Genomic DNA, 18,143 nt, shown 5'->3' with positions numbered 1-18,143 from the left:
GCTCTTTTAAGAGATGAAACCAGGGTTCAACTGATATACTATAAAGATCACGACTCAGTTACACTGGATAAAGCACTACAATATACGAGAAGGATCACAATACCGCTGAATGGATTTACACTGATCAAAAGCCCATTGTTTTCTACGTATACATCTCACTAACATCTGAATTTAAAAGCAGAAATGAACAAGTGCAAAGAATCATGTCAAACGATAATCCCTACCTGACCTTACTGGACAACAGTAAAAGTCTAAATCCAGTGGGAAACATTTAAACTACCCCAAAAATTACCAAAACGTTTTTTTTACATTTTTTTTTGTTACAAATGCATAAAATATTATTAAACACTCAATAAAAAGTGACATACTGTAATATACTGAAAATGTTTCTGAAAAAGAATAGCCTTAAGAGAGCACAGTGATTTGATTTAAAAAGCAAACATGTAAGTATTATTTCATTCACAAACTATGTACACCTATTAAGAAATGCAGAACATTGAGTATCCTGCACATTTATTACCATACAAAATTACTTTTACAGTGTCATTTTAAAACAGACTTTACACAATAAGGCAACTACTGTGTGTCACTGTCTGTATCAGATAAGCAAGTCTCCTCCAAAAGCCTCTTTGGCAGTTTTATAATCAAGCGAGGTCTATCTGAAAACTCGGACAAGTCTTCTGTAACAATAGTTCTGTTTTCAGCATCATCATGTTCCAATGCAGCATTATTAAATGCATTGAAATCAACAGTACTATTACCAATGCTGTTTAAATCGTCACTGTTAAGTGTATTTAAATCATTGCTATTAAGTGTGTTTAAACTGTCACTATTACTAAGTGCATTTAAATGATCAAAGTTAAAAGTGTTTAAATCTTCAGTGTTAAGGGCATTTAAACTATCAAATATAGGAAGTGCTGTCTTCTGCTGATCTTGAAGCTCCAGCTGTGAAATGTTCATACTAATGGGATGACGTCCACTGTATGACACAGGAGATGCCACTTCAGTCCCAATATCTTTTTCCAGAGGCAGCAGTTCTGCATTATTTTCACCAACAGAAGACTGACTAGAAAGACAAATAGCTGGGATCTGTTCAACAAAGCTATTTTTTGTACCAGACCCTCCAGGTGAACTAGGTCCTTCAGAACATGATTTGTCATTAATGGAGGCATTCAGATTGCATACATGCTGAGTTTCTGGAACATCACAAATGTTTTTACTGTCCAATGATTCCACAGATTCAGGTTCCTGTGAATCCTTCTCTTCTATGTGCGGAGCAGCAGGATGATCAACACTGTGGTCAGACACTATTTTTGCAGGTACTTCCTCACTATCACTATCAATAGTAATGACAACTGGTGAGGAATTTTTTGCCTGTTCATCAGTTCTGTGTCTTTTGTGTTTCCTTCTATGTTTCCTCTTTTTCTTCTTATGATGTTTGGATGCATCTACATTTTTACCTTCAAAAACAATTTCTACACTTGGGCTTCTACTTTTTCTTTTTTTCTTTTTCAGTTTTGATTCACTGCTTGCAGTTTTTACTGAGTAGTCAGAGTCATTTCTACAACTTGCACTATATTTTGAGGAAGACCTATGCGAGGTTCCATCATCCCTTGATGATGAACAAGCACAAGAGTTAACAGTGTTGCCATCACTTCTATTTTCCAAATGCCGTGTTTTATACTTTCTTTTTCCACTAGGTTTTTCATGACGATTTCTCTCTGTACCAGAGGAAGAAGAATGACTTCTTGACCAGTATCGATTTTCTTTATAACTGTTTCTATGTTTTGAAGTATAGCGAATTCTGTTTTCAGGACTACGTGAACATCGCTTATGGTAACTTTTTGCATGACTTTTCTTTCTGTAGAAGGAATCATAGCCATCCCTCTCCTTATCATGATGGCTGCAAGACTCCCAAAGATATGAATAAAATGCACTTTGATAGCTGTCTTTCAAATAGCTGTATTCCTTGTCCTTGCTCCAAGATCTTCGTCTGCCACGGTCACTACTTCTAGATCTTGATCTTCCATGGTCTCTTGAAGTTGTGCTTTCACTTGTTATTGATACAGTTCGACTCCTTCGGGATACACTTCGTTCCTTACTTCTCGATCTCCTCTTATCACGATACCTCATTCTTTCATGACTCCTTGACCTCCTACTCTTATGCCTTTCTTTATTATAATGTCGTCTTTCAGCCCTGTCTATATGTTCATCTCTACTCGGAATCCAACAGAAGTCTCGGTTTCTTGACCGTTCCCTTGTTCTTGACTGCAGCTCTCTGTCAGTGCGTTTTCCATCCCACAATCTAGAGCAGGCTTTAGTAGTATCCACTACTGATGAACTTGACCACATTCTTCTTCTGTTCCTGTCCCGCTTTTTTGGCTTTTTATGTACTTTGTGTTTGCTTTTAGAAGCAGCCAACTTGGATGGTGAACAACTGCTGCTCTCTCTCCCACTGGATATAGTTACATGTTGAGACTGAGGTTCATTCTTTATGTCTTCTTCATGAAGAGAACCTTCAGAATCAGAAGACAACTCAACAAGTTCTGGAGTCCTTTCTGCTAGAGGCTTAACATAACCAACAACAACACAATCTTCTTCATCTGGAGAATTTACATTGCCATCGTTCTGTCCAGGATCACTTTTTACTTGCACTTCTGCTTGTACTGAAGATGATGATTGTGTTGGCTCTTCATCTGAACTATCATAAGTAACTGGGTAAGGCGATACTGGTTGAATTAGATCAGAGGTTGAATATGAAGGTCCTGGAGTCTCATCATCCCAAGGAGCCTGATCTGTGCCGTCAACAAGTATAGGAGTACCTGGTTCTGGAGGATCAGCTTCATCTGGAGATATAGTAATAACTGACGAATCAGAATGACTCTCTTCATGAGGAGTAGGGACATCATAATTTGCATGTTGGTCATAAGCATCCATATTAAAGGGTGACTGTGCAAAGGTAATAAATTCATGCAGAAAATGATCAGTACGCTGAAGTAAAAAAGGTCTGAGGTCCTCAGCAAAGGCCGGACTCTCCATATCATATATAGTAACATTAGTCATAATAATATGCTGTACAATGTTGACTAATGAGCCATGGAGCCCAAACAGGACAGTAAGTTCACGTTTTAGCCATGGCACTAATCTGTGAAGACAAGCAGGGTTCCTACGAAAAAATTCTGCTGAAATTTCTCTAAAACGGCCTCCATCCTGCACACTTATAACACGAGTTCCGGTCCGATACAAAGCTCTCCTAAAACTGATCATTTCCTGTACCTGAACATTGGTAATAGACTGCCCTTCTGCCCGAGTATGCCTTCTTGTAGCCCTGTGGAGTTCTATGCTAGAATGATGTGGCTGATGGCCTCCCAAACCTTCAAATATAACACCATTATCAGGCGGAGACACTGTTCTTCGAGACCGCAATATCATATGGTCTGAGCCGGTCACAGTTGTTCGGTATCGAAACCTCTGTCCATTGGGGCTAGAAAAAGAGAACTTTTCTTGGGACACCTTAAGTGTATATTCTTTGAAGTCATCTTCTGCTCTTATACTGTGCAATATAGAATTAAATGGCTGCTTGCAAAGTGGGCACTCAGCTTTATTTTTTGACCACTCCTTGATGCATCGGAAACAAAATCTGTGCAAGCACTGATTTAGGTACGAAATATTATTAAATCTATCCAAACAGATGGGGCATTTTGAGTCAGGAGATGCATCTGTGGTGGACTGTCGCAGCTTGCTTGACCCACGCTTAGACCGAAACTTGCTATTCACAGTCATCTTTGCTGTCACCGATGCCATTACCTAAAAGAAAAATAAAGCCTTAATGTAAGTACCAGAAGTGCACAGCTCTAAGTATACATTTATGTACTGATGCATTTGTTTAAGTATGACGACTACACCAGCCAGAGGACTTTATTTGTTACAATGCAAGACACAAGACTTAGTTATAACAATTATAACAACCAAAAGGACAAAAAATACAGTTATATAAATGTATACAATTACACTGAAATATTCTTATTTATGGGTTAGTTCAAAAGAAAGGCAAAAAAGTGCATTTCCATGTTAGTGACAGCGATAACCAGCATTACTTACTATACACTTTCAGTGATATTCCAATATAATTTATATTGCGTACACAGCATTTTAATCAAGCAACATTTTGCACATCTATGACTGCATTTAGTTTTAGAATAAAGAACTTTCATCATATTTACTTTACAGCAGCAATACAAAAGTGAGGAAAATGTCAACTACAATTAAAAATATCACTATTCCTGTTAAACAATGACATAACGGCACAGCATGTCAAGGGTACAGTCCTATCCCCTGACACGGATTGCGAGCAACACTGCTCAAATACAAAAGAAACCGCTATTCCTGGTTCTCTTTCAAGTTATGCATAGCAGTGACAACAGATATACTTTGGATGATTACAGATGCATTTTGAATAACACTGCACAATACTTATGCACGTAGGTGGACAGCAACAATTAATCAATCACATAAAATGTGTGCATTACTGATGGACTCTAGCAGATATCAATATATGTATGGATGGCTCTGCATGTATGATACTTTGAATCTGTTCCTAGTGAACACTGTCTTAGATGACAGTAGCACTTAAGGTTAGCAAGGTGATTATTACATACAGGACTTGTGAAAAGTCTGGCCTTCACAGGGCACACAATGGGAAAACTTGAGCTGTGTAGTAGTTTAACATAATTATACATTTAAGAGTATATCTACTGTTGCAGTACCGACTTTTGGGATTCCAGCAAGCAGGAGCCCAACGACTAGCTGGAATATCACAGCTTTCACCTTCCGCCTCTGGCCCAGCAGACTATCACTTACCAATTGTCAGGACACTGGCCAGCACCATTTTTAGGCCATTCTTGCCCTTATCAGTTTCAGGAACAGCTCCTGGAAGAAACAATATGACTCGTACAAGAACAACTTTATTCAAGGTAGAAAAGAACAATCAGAAGGACACCATCCCCAAACCTATACCTACAGGGATAGCTTAACCTGGGTACCCACACCAACCTAAGGGAAAAGGGAGAAGGGAAACATTTGCAATTGGTATTAATTTATATTGTTAAGGAATTTGTTTTCAATGCTTTGCTTCAATCTTTTTATAATGGAACTCAGGGCACATGCTCATTAATATAGTTGATGTCAGAGAGGGAAAGTACAGATCTGAAGTAGGATATTCATTTGTCTGCAACCTGTGGGTTATGGATCCGATATCGGATCCGAACCGGCATGGTTTTACAGCTATGGATCCAAGCTCTCAGCTCCTCCCCTCACCCATAATGCCCTGCTCTACCCTCATGACCTCAGATCTCGTTTGCCGCGCTGGTGACTGGATTTGGGTACATAGCTCTCAGCTAAGTGAACTCTATTTCTTGTTAAAATCAGAGAATTTTTTGGTTTTTTGAGTGAATTTGTGTGAAAGTTTAGGTTTCCCTTTCTTATAAGTGTATTTTGAGTTTATTTTGAGTTAAAGTAAGTAATTTTTATTCCCTCCCCTCGCTGTTGCGTAGAGTGTGTGTGTAGGCCTGTGTGTCTTTTATTTTAAGTTACTTCTGTAACTTTTAGTGTGTTATAGATTATGGCTGACCAGCCTAAATCTATCTTTTCGAAATGCTCCGAGTGTGGCCATAAGCTCTCACCGGCTGATGGCCACACTCGGTGTGTTAAGTGTCTCGGGGTTGAACACCTCACATCTGGTTGTTCCATTTGTGCAGGGTTCAACCCCAGGGCACTGAGGGAGCGGAGGTCCAAGCTGGTCTTGGCGGGTCTTTTACCGCCAGACTCGGCTCCGGCCTCCGCTCCTTCGGGGACTACTGTGGCTGCAGTTGTTGCCCCTGTGGCACCCCCTCCTGCTCCTGGGACTCAAACTCCCGCTTCTGGAGAGGAGAGGGATGCTGCTAAAAAGGACCGGAGGGAGAAGCACCACAAGCGGCGGGCCGAGACCTCTGTTTCGGCCCCGCCAGCCAAGCGGCCTTCTCCGGCGGCTCCGTGGGCGGCTCGGTCTCCTCCTTCTCGGCTCCGGTCCGCTGTGTGCTTTTCACCGGGTCCTGAGGAGGAGGAGACCCGATCTCCGTCGAGGCTATCGAGGAGGCACTCCAGGCCTACCTCGGTAGCCTCTTCGAGATCTACCCATAGCCTTTCTGATGCTGATCTGGACCGGATGATGAGAAGGTTCATCCAGGCCCAGATGCAGATGGGAGTGCTCTTGCCTCCCCTCGGGGAGCTCAACACCCTTTTAAGCCTATTGCTCCTTCTCCGACCCGCTATCCGGGTTCGAGCAGCTGGAGCCGAGCAGCCGAGCGGGGAAGGTCGGAGCCGATAGTACTTGGTACCGGACCCGACCCTGCCCTCGAGTGCGCCGGACCCGATCTCGGAGCCTGGATCCGAGCCGGATCCGGGGATCAGTGCTCCTTCGGCGCCGTCTGTGTCGGAGCGCACTGTCCTTCGGGTCCGAGTGCGGCGCCGCTCCGATCCACTCTTCGGATCCGAGGGGAGCCGATTGTCGGATCCTTTGGTCGAGGTCGGCTCCCCTTCGGCCTTTGATGTAGTGGAGAGGGCTCTGTTGAGGGTCTCCGGACCCCGGCACTTGCTTCGGCTCCGTCCCGCGCTCCCTCTGCACTGGGCCAGGCTTCCACCATCCGGCCCCTGGGACAGCCCGTTTCTGTGCCCCAAGTTGCTCCTATGGAGCAAATTGCTGCTTGCGAGGACTCCTCTGACAGCCCCCCAGAGGAGGCCCCTCGCAAGCATACGTGCAAAAGGAGGCACATTGACTCCCGAGTCTCTCACAGAAGACACGGACTTGGAGGAAGGGAAGGCTCCCCACGGTCACCCCGAGGATGTCTCCTTTGGAGACATCATGGAAATGCTCCGTATAAGGGTGGTCTGCCCCAAGTCTTCCTCGGACGAGTCCGTGTTCTTGGAGGCATTTGAAACGGGCCCGTCTACCTCTTGGGTGTCCCCTGCCGACCCCTGGTGGACCTTATTACCACCAGGGCGTGGAAGGAACCGGACACCGTGGAGCCAATTCCCAAAAGACCGGATAGGATCCTTAGTCCGCCATCCGACCGGACCCATTGGAGTAAGGGGCCTCCTGTAGATGCCATGTTGATGGCGGCGCCACAAAGAGGGAACTAGCTCAGGAGAGTCCCTCAGTCCACCCACCGAGCAAGGAGTCTCGGATGATGGACCGCTTGGGGAAGCGGATGTTCAGTTCGGCGACCTTCTCGGTAAGGGCGCTGAACTATTTGGCACATGTTATTCGGATGCAGCGAGATCTTATTAAGGAATACGCTGCATCCCCCCCTGAGTCCATTTCGGAGGAGGACAGAGTTCTGCACTCCACCCGTATGGCCACTCTTAGGTCAGTCACTAGTACTTCTATGCGGCTACTCTCCCATGCAACGGAGGGCGCTAGAGCTGCGGGACAGGACTGGTCACTAGACGCCAGGCCTGGCTCCGTCTGCGATTTTTCTGAGCCCTTCAAGGCGTCGTTAACGCCTTTGATGGTTCTGCTCTGTTTGGCAAGACCGTTCATGACGTTGACCCAGAGCGAGAAGGACGGAAGACGCTGTCTGCCGTCGGAATCCGCTTCTCTGCACCCCAGAGGCCCTATTCTAGGAACCAAAAGGGTCAGAAGAAGATGTGGTTCCGAAGTCGCAGCAGTCCCAGCCTGCTCGGACAACCAGTCCTTCCGTGGCAGAGGAGGACAGGGAGGACGCCCCTAGAGGCAGAGGGGCTCCCAGAAACTTCGGGTCCAGGGAACCTTTCTCTGAACGGCCCGCAGCAACCCTGAGGGTTGCCCGACTGCTCTACTCTGGAGGCAGTCGGGGCGCTGGGCACCTAGCGGCATGGGAGTCCATAACATCGGACCGCTGGGTTCTCCAAATCATATCCAGGGATATCGCATTCCTTTCCTTCACCTTCCAAAATTGAAGTCCCTCCCAGACGTCCCACCCGGTCAACGGGAGGCCGCTTTGGCAGAAATTGGCCATCTGCTAAAGAAAAGAGCCATCCAGCCCGTTCCCCCAGACCAGATCGGATCAGGGTTCTACTCCAGATTCTTTTAGTGCCAAAAAGACGGGGAACTAAGGCCAATCCTAGACCTCTCTCTCTTGAATCTGGCAGTCCCCAAAGAAAAATTCAATGGTCACTCTGCAATCTATTCTCCCCCTTCTGGGAGAAAGTCACTGGATGTGCTCGATAGATCTCAAGGACGCGTACTACCACATCCTGATGGACAGGCGCTCCAGGAGGTTTCTCCGCTTCCGGCTGGGAGCCAGTCACTACCAGTTCCGGGTCCTTCCCTTTGGTCTCACCACAGCCCCCAGGGTGTTCACCAAAGTACTAGCAGTGGTAGCGGCCCACCTGAGGCTTCAGGGGGTGCAGGTCTTTCCCTACCTGGACGACTGGCTTCTTACCGCCCCAACAAGGCATCTACTTCTCTTGGCGCGAGACTCCTTTCTCCATCTTGCTCCATTTCTGGATATCACAATAAATACAAAAAAGTCCAACCTGGCGCCCACACAGCTCTTAGATTTCATAGGGGCCAGACTAGACACAAGGAGTTTACGAGCCTTCCTCACTGCGGACAGAGTTCTAAATCTGCAGCTCCAGGTGCGGGCCATTCTCCATTCAAGTTCTGTTCCAGCGGAGTTGGTCCTGAGGGCTCTAGGGTCCATGGCTTCGGCTATAGCACTTCTTCCTCTTGCCAGGCTCAATATGCGCATTCTACAGTGGACGCTCTTAGTACAGTGGTCATACCTTGCTCTCCCCATGCATCATCCCATAGCGATCAGCAAGGCTTGCAAACGGTCCCTCTTGTGGTGGCTCCACTCCCCGGATCTCCACAAAGGTCGCCCATTTTGTGCTTCTCCCCCTCTCGCCACGGTGACCACGGACGTCTCCGCCTCGGGTGGGGGCACTTTGCGGGCCGGACAGTCCAAGGCACGTGGAACGATTCAGAGACCTTACTGCATATCAATGTTCTAGAGATGAGAGCAGTGCTCTTAGCGTTGCTAGCACTTCAGGACTTTCTTCCCTTGGGAACAATTGCGATTCAATCGGACAACATGTCTGTTGTCTGGTACATCAACAAGCAAGGGGGAACAAGGTCTTACCCTCTTTGTCGAGAGGCCATGAGAGTTTGGGAATGGGCAATCTCCACCAATCGCTTTCTCATAGCAACGCATTCCGGTCGGTCCAACATCCTAGCGGACAAGCTCAGTCGCACCATTCTGACCCCTTACGAGTGGTCTCTCAATTGTCATGTAGCGGAACGCATATTCGCACGGTGGGGAACCCTTCATGCGATCTTTTGCTTCTCCCTCAAACACCAAGTGCGACAGTTTTTCGCTCTAATACCTCCTCCCGGAGGTACCCCAAGAGACGCTCTGGTGCATGCTTGGCCACCCGGTCTTCTGTATGCCTATCCACCCTTGCCTCTGATGCTGCAAGTTCTTCAGAAAGCCTCTCGGGTGGGTTGCAGAATGATTCTCATTGCTCCATTCTGGCCTCGACAGATCTGGTTCCCCTTCCTAAGGTCTCACTCGGTGAATCCTCCTTGGATTCTAGATCCCATCCCGGATCTGATATCCCATCCATCCTGCATTCCTCCTCCGAACCTGGACAACCTGAAGCTGACCGCTTGGCTGCTCCAGTTCCACTCTTGATAAGGACTCCCGGTATTTCTTCACCTGTAAAGGCTATTTTGGTGGCGGCTCATAAACCATCCACTAGAAAGGTTTACGAAGCAAATGGAAACGCTTTCTCTGTGTGGGCGGAGCGCAAGGCCTGAATCCCTTCACGGTTCCTCTCCCTGTAGTGCTTGACTTTCTAACCTCTCTCTTTAACGATGGTGCCAGCAGTTCCACAGTCAAAGTTCAACTGGCGGCAATTTCTCACTATCACATTGGCCAAGATTCTAATCCTCTTATGTCAGCCAAATTGTGTAAGACATTTCTTAAAGGTACTTTTCTTCTCAGGCCACCTATAAAACAAGCAGTCCCTCCTTGGGACCTTTCTTTGGTCCTACAGGCCTTGACCGCTCCTCCTTCGAGCCCGCTGCCACGGTGGATCTCAAATTCTTGTCCTACAAGACAGCCTTTTGGTAGCCATTACATCAGCCAAGAGAGTTTCTGAACTTCAAGCTTTATCAGCTAAACCTCCTTACTTGGTATTTCATCCGGACCGTGTCTCCCTCAGGACCAACCCGTCCTTCCTTCCTAAAATCGCTTCTGAAGCAAACATCAATCAATCCATTAACCTCCCTGTTTTCTTCCCTAAATATGAAAACAAAGGTGAATATAAGCTACATTCACTAGATGTTCACAGGCAACTTAGATTTTATCTCAACAGGACAGCTGGTCATAGGCAATCCGACCAGCTGTTTATTTCCTTTGCAAAATTCAATTTGGGCAAGCCAATCTCTAAAGTTTCTCTGTCCCGCTGGATTTCACAGTGCATTTTATTGGCTTATCAAGCGTCAGGAAGGCCCGACCGGGGTGTTCATGCCCATTCAACCCGGTCAGTATCTACCTCGCAGCCTTCAAGGCTAGGATTCCTCTAGATGATATTTGTGCAGCAGCCACGTGGGCTTCATCTCATACATTTATTTCCCACTATAAGTAGGATCTTGCATCTAGGGGTAGAGCATCCTTTGGCTCAAGGGTGCTCGGAATATCCTTCCATGATGGCCGCCCAAGATTCAGGTAGCTGGGGACTCTGTCCCACAGGTTGCAGACAATGAATATCCTACTTCAGATTTAGAAGTTATGTACTCACCATAACGTTCCATCTGAGTAGGTGTATTCATTTGTCTGCAACCATCCCGCCCTCCTATCCCCCTGGCCTTTCAGTTTCCTGCATATTCTTTGTTACCCTTTTTAGGGTATTGTTGCTTTGGCAAACTCGATCTGAGGTCATGAGGGTAGAGCAGGGCATTATGGGTGAGGGGAGGAGCTGAGAGCTTGGATCCATAGCTGGAAAACCATGCCGGTTCGGATCCGATATCGGATCCATAACCCACAGGTTGCAGACAAATGAATACACCTACTCAGATGGAACGTTATGGTGAGTACATAACTTCTAATTTTGTACCTACCATAAATGTAGATGTTCGAGTGCTAATACAGCTGCAGTCATAACAGATGGGTTCTCCTGCCGTCAGGCGGGTCATCGGTTGGCCGAATTCCAAAGTCTAGGTCCGGCGTCAGTTGTCGTCGCTTCTTCCCTGACGTCAGTGCGACAGGGGCATAAAGGAACCAGCCGACGCCATTTTCTTCAGTTTTTCTTGCCCCAGATGTCAGGTGCCCCCAGAAGGAAGGCAATACATAAATTTGTGTAATAAAGCAATGCAATATAATCAAAATACAGTAGTTGCAAGCAAATACACCATACATGAATACCCGAATCAGGTTGTAGGAGGATGTGTTAGCCAATAGGCCTGTCCCAAGAGGGGAAGGAGGGAGGGAAACCTGGACTGCAGCTGTATTAGCACTCGAACATCTACATTTATGGTAGGTACAAAACTGTACTATGTTCATCGTGCATACAGCTGCAGTCATAACAGATGGGTAGAATCCCAAAGCTAAGAAAAGGGTGGTAGGCACTAGGTGGAACTAGGAGGAGCCAGGATGCCCTGCAAGACTGCAGTGGCAAAGCCTGCTCTAGTTTTGGAGTATAATGGTAGGTGGTAGTGCTTGGAGAAGGTATGCACAGAACTCCAAGTGGCTGCTTCCAAAATATCTTTGGTAGGAACTCCTCTGAGGAAAGCTGCAGAAGTAGCTGTGGCCCTTGTGGAGTGAGATATGATGCCTGTAGGTACAGTTTTGCCATGAAAAGAATAGCAAAAGCGTATGCAGTGGGCTATCCATTTTGAGATTGTCTGTTTGGAAATTGGCTTTCCTTGAGCTCCTACAGCATAGGACACAAAGAGCTGTTCTGATTTTCTGAAAGGCTTTATTCTGTCCAAATAACGCAGTTGTCTGTGGATGTCCAAGGAATGTAGTAATCTCTCCCCTTTGTTTTGAGGATTAGGATAAAAGGTAGGTAAGTGTATGGCCTGATTCAAAGCTACCCTGGATACCACTTTAGGCATGAAGGACGGGTTGGTTCGTAAGGAAACTCTGTCCTGATGGAAGATGATAAAAGGCTGCACAGCCATGAGAGCTTGTAGTTCTGAAACTCTACGAGCTGAGGTAATAGCCAGAAGGAAAGCGGTTTTCCAGGACAAATATTGCAAATCTGATGAGGCAGCTGGCTCAAAGGGAGGCAAGGTCAGTTTTTCCAGAATGAAATTGAGATCCCAAGCAGGTATTGGTTGCTTCCTTGGGGGTCTTAGATTCTTAGCCCCTCTGAGGAACTGTCTTAAGAGAGGGTGAGAGAATAAGGGTGGATCAGTGTTGTATTCTGCAGAAATGGCTGAGGCATGGATTTTGATGGAGGAGAATGAAAGTCCACTGCTTAGCAGCTCAGCTAGATACTGTAGTATTTGAGGTAAATTCAGTTTTCCAGGATCCTGGCCCTTTTTCTCATTCCTGACACAAAACCGTTTCCATTTTGCGGAGTAAGCTTTTCTAGTTGACGGCCTTCTGGCCTCTAAAATGACATCCTGCACCTCCTTGGAGAGTAGGGTCTGTTGTGATGCTAAGGAATCTTCCATGTGGCTAGATTGAGTGTTTTTAGCTGGCTGTGAAGAGTTTTGAAGCTGTGCTGAGTCAGGAGAAGAGGCATTAGAGGCAGGGTCCATGGCGGGGAATGCGTCAGGCTCCTCAGGAGTGGGTACCAGTGTTGTCTTGGCCAGTCTGGAGCAATGAGAATCATCTTTGGTCTGTCTGCTCTGGTTTTCAATAGAACTTTGGGCAGCAGAGGAAGAGGTGGGAAGGCATAAACTGTCATTGATGTCCAACTGAAAGAGAGAGCGTCCACTCTCCAGGCCTTTGGATGGAAAATCCTTGAACAGAATTTTGTCAATTGGTGATTTTTGTGGGAGGCAAAGAGATCTATGTCTGGCCTTCCCCATGCTTGGATTATTTCTGTAAAAACCTTTGGATGCAACTTCCATTCGTGTGGATCTGTCATATTTCTGCTTAGGTTGTCTGCCAGCGTGTTTTCCTTGCCTGGCAAGTACTGTGCTTGTAGTTCGATTTGTAAGTCCATGGCCATGTTCCAAAGTGACATGGCCAGTCTGCATAGGGGTTATGAATGTGTTCCTCCCTGTTTGTTTATGTACCACATAACTGTGGTGTTGTCCGTTCTTATCAATAGTTGACCTGGTTGCAGAAGGTCTTTGAAAGCTATAATAGCATTTATTACTGCTAGCATTTCCTTTTGATTGATGTGAAGGTGCTTTTCTTTTGGGACCATTTGCCCTGAATGCACCGATCTGTCATGTGCACGGCCCAGGCGTAGTCCGAGGCGTCTGTTGTGATGACTTGATTTGCTTGAGGCTTGCTGAATGGAAGACCTGTGTTTGTTTGGCATGCTTGAGCCCACCACAGAAATTCCTTTTGTAGACATGGAATTAGTGGTATTATTGTTTCCAAACTGTGGCTGTGTTGAGACCATAGGTTTTTCAGGTACCATTGAAGTTTCCTCATATGCAGCTTTGCACATGGGATTAGTAAGATGCAAGATGCCATGAATCCCAGAGCCTGCAGGATTTTCCTTGCAGTCAGCCTGGTGCAATTTGCTAGTGCTCTGAAGTATTGAGTTAGTTGCCCCTGCTTCTCTGGCGTGAGGTAGGCCATCTGGGTGTTTGTGTCCAAGTTGGCACCCAGGAAAATTATCTTCAGAGAGGGTATTAGCCTTGATTTCTTTTTGTTGACTGTGTATCCCAGAGAGTTCAACAACATTATTACATAAGCCAGATGTTTCAGAAGAATGTGTTTGCTGTCCGCTTGGATCAGGCAGTCGTCCAAATAGGGGTATATTTGTATCCCTTGAAGTCTGCAGTAGGCAATTACTGATGCCAGGCATTTCGTGAATACTCTGGGCGCAGTAGATAAGCCAAAGGGCAATGCAGAGAATTGATAATGGGTTGAGCCTGCAAGAAATCTGAGGTATCTTCTGCAATTTTGTCTGATTGGGACATGCAGGTATGCCTCCTTGAGGTCCAATGTTACCAGCCAAGACTTCTTGCCCAGCATGGGAAGAAGCTGCTGTAGAGTGAGCATCTTGAATTTTGGTACGAGCAGAAATGTGTTTAGGATGGATAGGTCCAAAATAGGTCTCCAATCTTTTCCCTTCCTTGGTACCAGGAATAGTCTGGAATAAAAACCTTGACCTTGTTCGTGCGTAGGTACCTCTTGAATAGCTTTCATGTCTATGAGATCTGTAATTTGCCTTTGTGCCTCTGCCCTTTGATTGTGTGGCAGGTTTGGCATGCCTCTCATTTTTGGAAGGGTGTGAAAATGGAATCTGTAGCCTCTGTTTATAATGTCCAGGATCCATTTGTCTTTTGTGACAATATGCCAATTTTTTGAAAATAATGCCAGCTTTCCTCCTAAGGGGGCTGCCATTTGAGTCTTGCTTGGCATGCAAAGGGGAAAGTCATTGGGCTTGCTTTCTGAATGACTGCGAGTTATCCTCACCACCTCTTTGTGTAGGAGCTTGCCATTGTCTGCCTCTAAACGATCCTTGGGATTGTCCTCTGCCCCTCGGGCACCTGTATCTACCTCTTTGGGGTCTGTCCGTGGCTGTAAAGGACCAATTGTTGGAAGGCCAATTTCTACTGAAACGTGGGGGTTGTACCTGTAGAAAATCTTTCACAGTTTGCATTGATTTAGCTTTTTCCTCCATTTTCCTTAATACCTCCTCAGCATTAGCACCAAATAATACATCCTTTTGTAGAGGGGCATCTAGTAATTTAGCTTTGACATGATCAGGCAAGGTTTGTTCCTTGAGCCAGGCATGTCTACGTATGACTGATCCTGTAACAGCAGCTCTACATGAGGCCTCTAGAGCATCAAAACCACATTGTAAGGTATGCTTACCCACTTGTTCTGCACTATGCATCAAATCCTGCAACTCCTTCAAGTCTGGTTGTTCAGGTTGTGACATTTTACTTTTCAATTGTGATAACAAAAACTGTTGGTATTTTAGCATATGGAACTGGCAGTTTAAGGCCCTCATGGTTAAGGTAGCCGAGGTATATACCTTTTTCCCCACCTTTCTAAGGATCTGGAATCTCTCGGAAGGTAATGGATTTTTAGCAGTGGAGGCCTTAATTCCCTTGGGGCCCTGTGAGATGGTTTCTGGGTCAGCAGCATGGCTTTTGTATAGAAATTGGTGTGAGTCAGGAACCCTGTAGTACCTGTCAGGCTTGACTGGGGCTGGAGGCAGAGAATCCGGGTTAAGGCAGGCCTCCGAGTAAACATCATCTAGGATGTCCAAGACAGGAGGTATAGCCAGAGGCCTGTACTGAGGTAGCAAGAGAAATTCCCTAAGCCTTTTCTTGGAATCTGAATAATCTTGGCCTTCCCCTTTAAGAAGTATTTAACTGTCTGCATAGATTTAGCTTTTTCTTCCATCTTTTTTAAGACCTCTTCTGCCTTGGTGCCAAACAAATTGTCTTTGTTCAATGGTGCGTCCAATAGGTTTGATTTGACATGGTCTGGCAAGGTCTGTTCCTTAAGCCAAGCATGCCTTCTAAGTACAGAACCTGTCACTGCTGCCCTGCAGGATGCTTCTAGGGCATCAAGCCACACTGCAAGGTGTGTTTACCAACTTGGCTTGCAGAATGCATAAGCTCCTGTAAGTCTATTTTCTGCACAAGCCGGAAAGGTAGATATTTTTTGTTTAAGGAGTTCCATGGTATGTTGCTGGTATTTCAGCATGTGGAACTGACAATTTAGTGCTCTAATAGCAAGAGTTGCAGAGGTGTATACTTTTTTTTACCCCATCTGTCTAAAGCTTGGGAATCTCTGTCCGAGGGGGTGGGATTCTTAGCTGTGGTTGCTTTTATTCCTTTAGGTCCTTGGGAGACGACCTCTAGGTCAGCAGTAGGATTTTTGAAAATAAATTTGTGAGAGTCAGGCACTCCAATACCTGTCAGGGTTCATGGGAGCAGGTGGGAGGGTGTCAGGAGTTAAACTGGATTCTATAAAGACATCATCCACAACATCCAGGACAGGAGGAATGGCTAAAGGTCTGTGCTGTGGTAAATCTAAGAATTCCCCAAAGTCTCTTTTTGGACTGAGGATAGTCCTGACACTCCCATTGGAAATAATACCTTAAAGTATGTAGAGTTTCACCAAATGAAAAATCCCCTGGAGGAGAGAGAGAAGGAATGGATTCCTCTACATCTGAATCCTCATAAGCAAACAAGGGTTGCATGTCTTCATATTCAGAAACCTCAGAGCCCTGGTCAGATAAAACTGCTGGGGACAAATCTCTTTCTTTTGGATGGGGTAGGCTGGCTTCCCCTAATAAGCATGATAAGGTCTTCTGCCATTTTAAGCATTTGAGATTGAGGCATGAAAGCAGGTACTTGAGCTTGGGTTGTTGGTTTTTTAGGCATACTTCATACTCTCTGCCTTAGAAACTCGGTAGTTTTAGAAAGAACTGAAGACATGAAAGAAGTAGTCTGTGTAGTGTATCGGTAGTGCGAAGAACTTCCTCGAAAGCCAGTAACTGCTAGGCGGCTCCGGACCAAACCAAGGTAGAGACATCCGCAGGATCCTTAGTCAAAGAAGAGTTTCTCTGCATTCCGGACTCTGAATGGGTCTCGGTAGTGGCCTGTGAATCCACAGAAGCGGGCATCAGGGGCTGTGAAAGTGCCTCACTGAGGACCAGTGAACTGGTGACTAGCTTAATGGAAGCGTCGTCAGCAGTTCTGGACCTGTGCAGTCTGTCTCTCTCTTTATCCTTGCATTTTTTTAGAAGATCGGTAGTCGGATGGCTTACTGAAGCCATTTCGGAATACGGAGATTGAGACTGAAAATAATTTAGCTACAATAAGGGTCCAACAACGTATAGTTCTGGTGTTGAATAAAGCACAAAACAGACAGCGAGGGACGTCGTGGTCTGGGCCTAAACAGCTGACGCAGTAAGAATGGAAATCTCAGTGTGGTATTTGCTTTCCACAGGCAAGACAATTGTTAACTTTTTCTGACATCGGTTAGAGAAAGAAAAAAGGATCCCCAATGGGATACTTAGCTTTAGTGACTTCAACTTTAATTCTGAAATCAAAACTCAGGTAGCATTGACTGGCACTCGTGCAAACTGCTTCTGGCTCCTCGGCAAGAAAGACTGATATAATGACGTCGGCTGCCTGATTTTATACCATTGATGACCTGACGTCAGTCCTGGACAGCAACAGATGCAGAAATATTAAGCCTCTGGTATTCAGGCCGAATGAGAGCTACCCCTGGCAGGATAACCAAAGTGTGATGACTGCAACAGTGAAAAGTACAGTTTTGTACCTACCATAAATGTAGATGTTCAAGTGCTAATACAGCTGCAGTAATCACAGATGGGGTTTTCAGCCGTCAGGCGGTCCCTCGGTCGGCCGAATTCCAAAGTCCCGGTCCGGCGTCGGTTGTCGTCGCTTACTCTTCTGACGTCAGTGAGGCCAGAGTATATAAGACACAGCCGACGCCATGTTCTTCAGACTTTCTTGCCCCAGATGTCAGGTGCCCCCAAAAGGAAGACAATACATAAATAATGCTTATCTACATATACAAGCAATGCAATATAAACCAAAATCAGTGTAAGCAAGCAAATAAAACATAGCAGGATAACCCAGTCAGGTAGTATGAAGAGGTTGTTAGGCCCCATGCCTTTACCAAGTGGGGAAGGAGGGAGGGAAACCTGTACTGCAGCTGTATTAGCACTCGAACATCTACATTTATGGTAGGTACAAAACTGTACTATGTTCATCGTGCAAACAGCTGCAGTAATCACAGATGGGTAGAGTCCCAAAGCTATGCATAGGGTGGTAGGTACTAGGAGGAAATGGGTTGAGCCAGAATGCCCTGCAAAACAGCAGAGGCAAAGCCTGCTCTTGTTCTGGAATATAAAGGCAGGTGGTAGTGTTTTGTGAAGGTATGTACAGAACTCCAAGTGGCTGCCTCCAAAATATCTTTGGTAGGAACTCCTCTGAG

At 45.9% G+C, this 18,143-nt stretch overlaps 1 protein-coding gene across 2 annotated transcripts in view; it reads right to left on the bottom strand.

The window, feature by feature from the left end:
• Positions 1-479: 479 nt before the first annotated feature.
• TOPORS (TOP1 binding arginine/serine rich protein, E3 ubiquitin ligase) overlaps positions 480-18,143 on the bottom strand; it is a 345,065-nt gene continuing 327,401 nt past the window's right edge. For both annotated transcript variants that reach the window (XM_044061004.1, XM_044061003.1), the window contains one exon: positions 480-3,807. In XM_044061004.1, the coding sequence (XP_043916939.1) occupies positions 577-3,804 (3,228 nt within the window). In that variant the 5' untranslated portion in view covers positions 3,805-3,807 and the 3' untranslated portion in view covers positions 480-576. The remainder of the gene's footprint in view (positions 3,808-18,143) is intronic.

This window comes from Protopterus annectens, chromosome 2.part0 (assembly GCF_019279795.1).
Source record: "Protopterus annectens isolate FY-2018-M chromosome 2.part0, PAN1.0, whole genome shotgun sequence".
NCBI classification, from domain to species: Eukaryota; Metazoa; Chordata; order Ceratodontiformes; family Protopteridae; genus Protopterus; species Protopterus annectens.
Note: the sequence above shows the minus strand (reverse complement) of the source record. Positions and strands in the feature narration are given on the sequence as shown.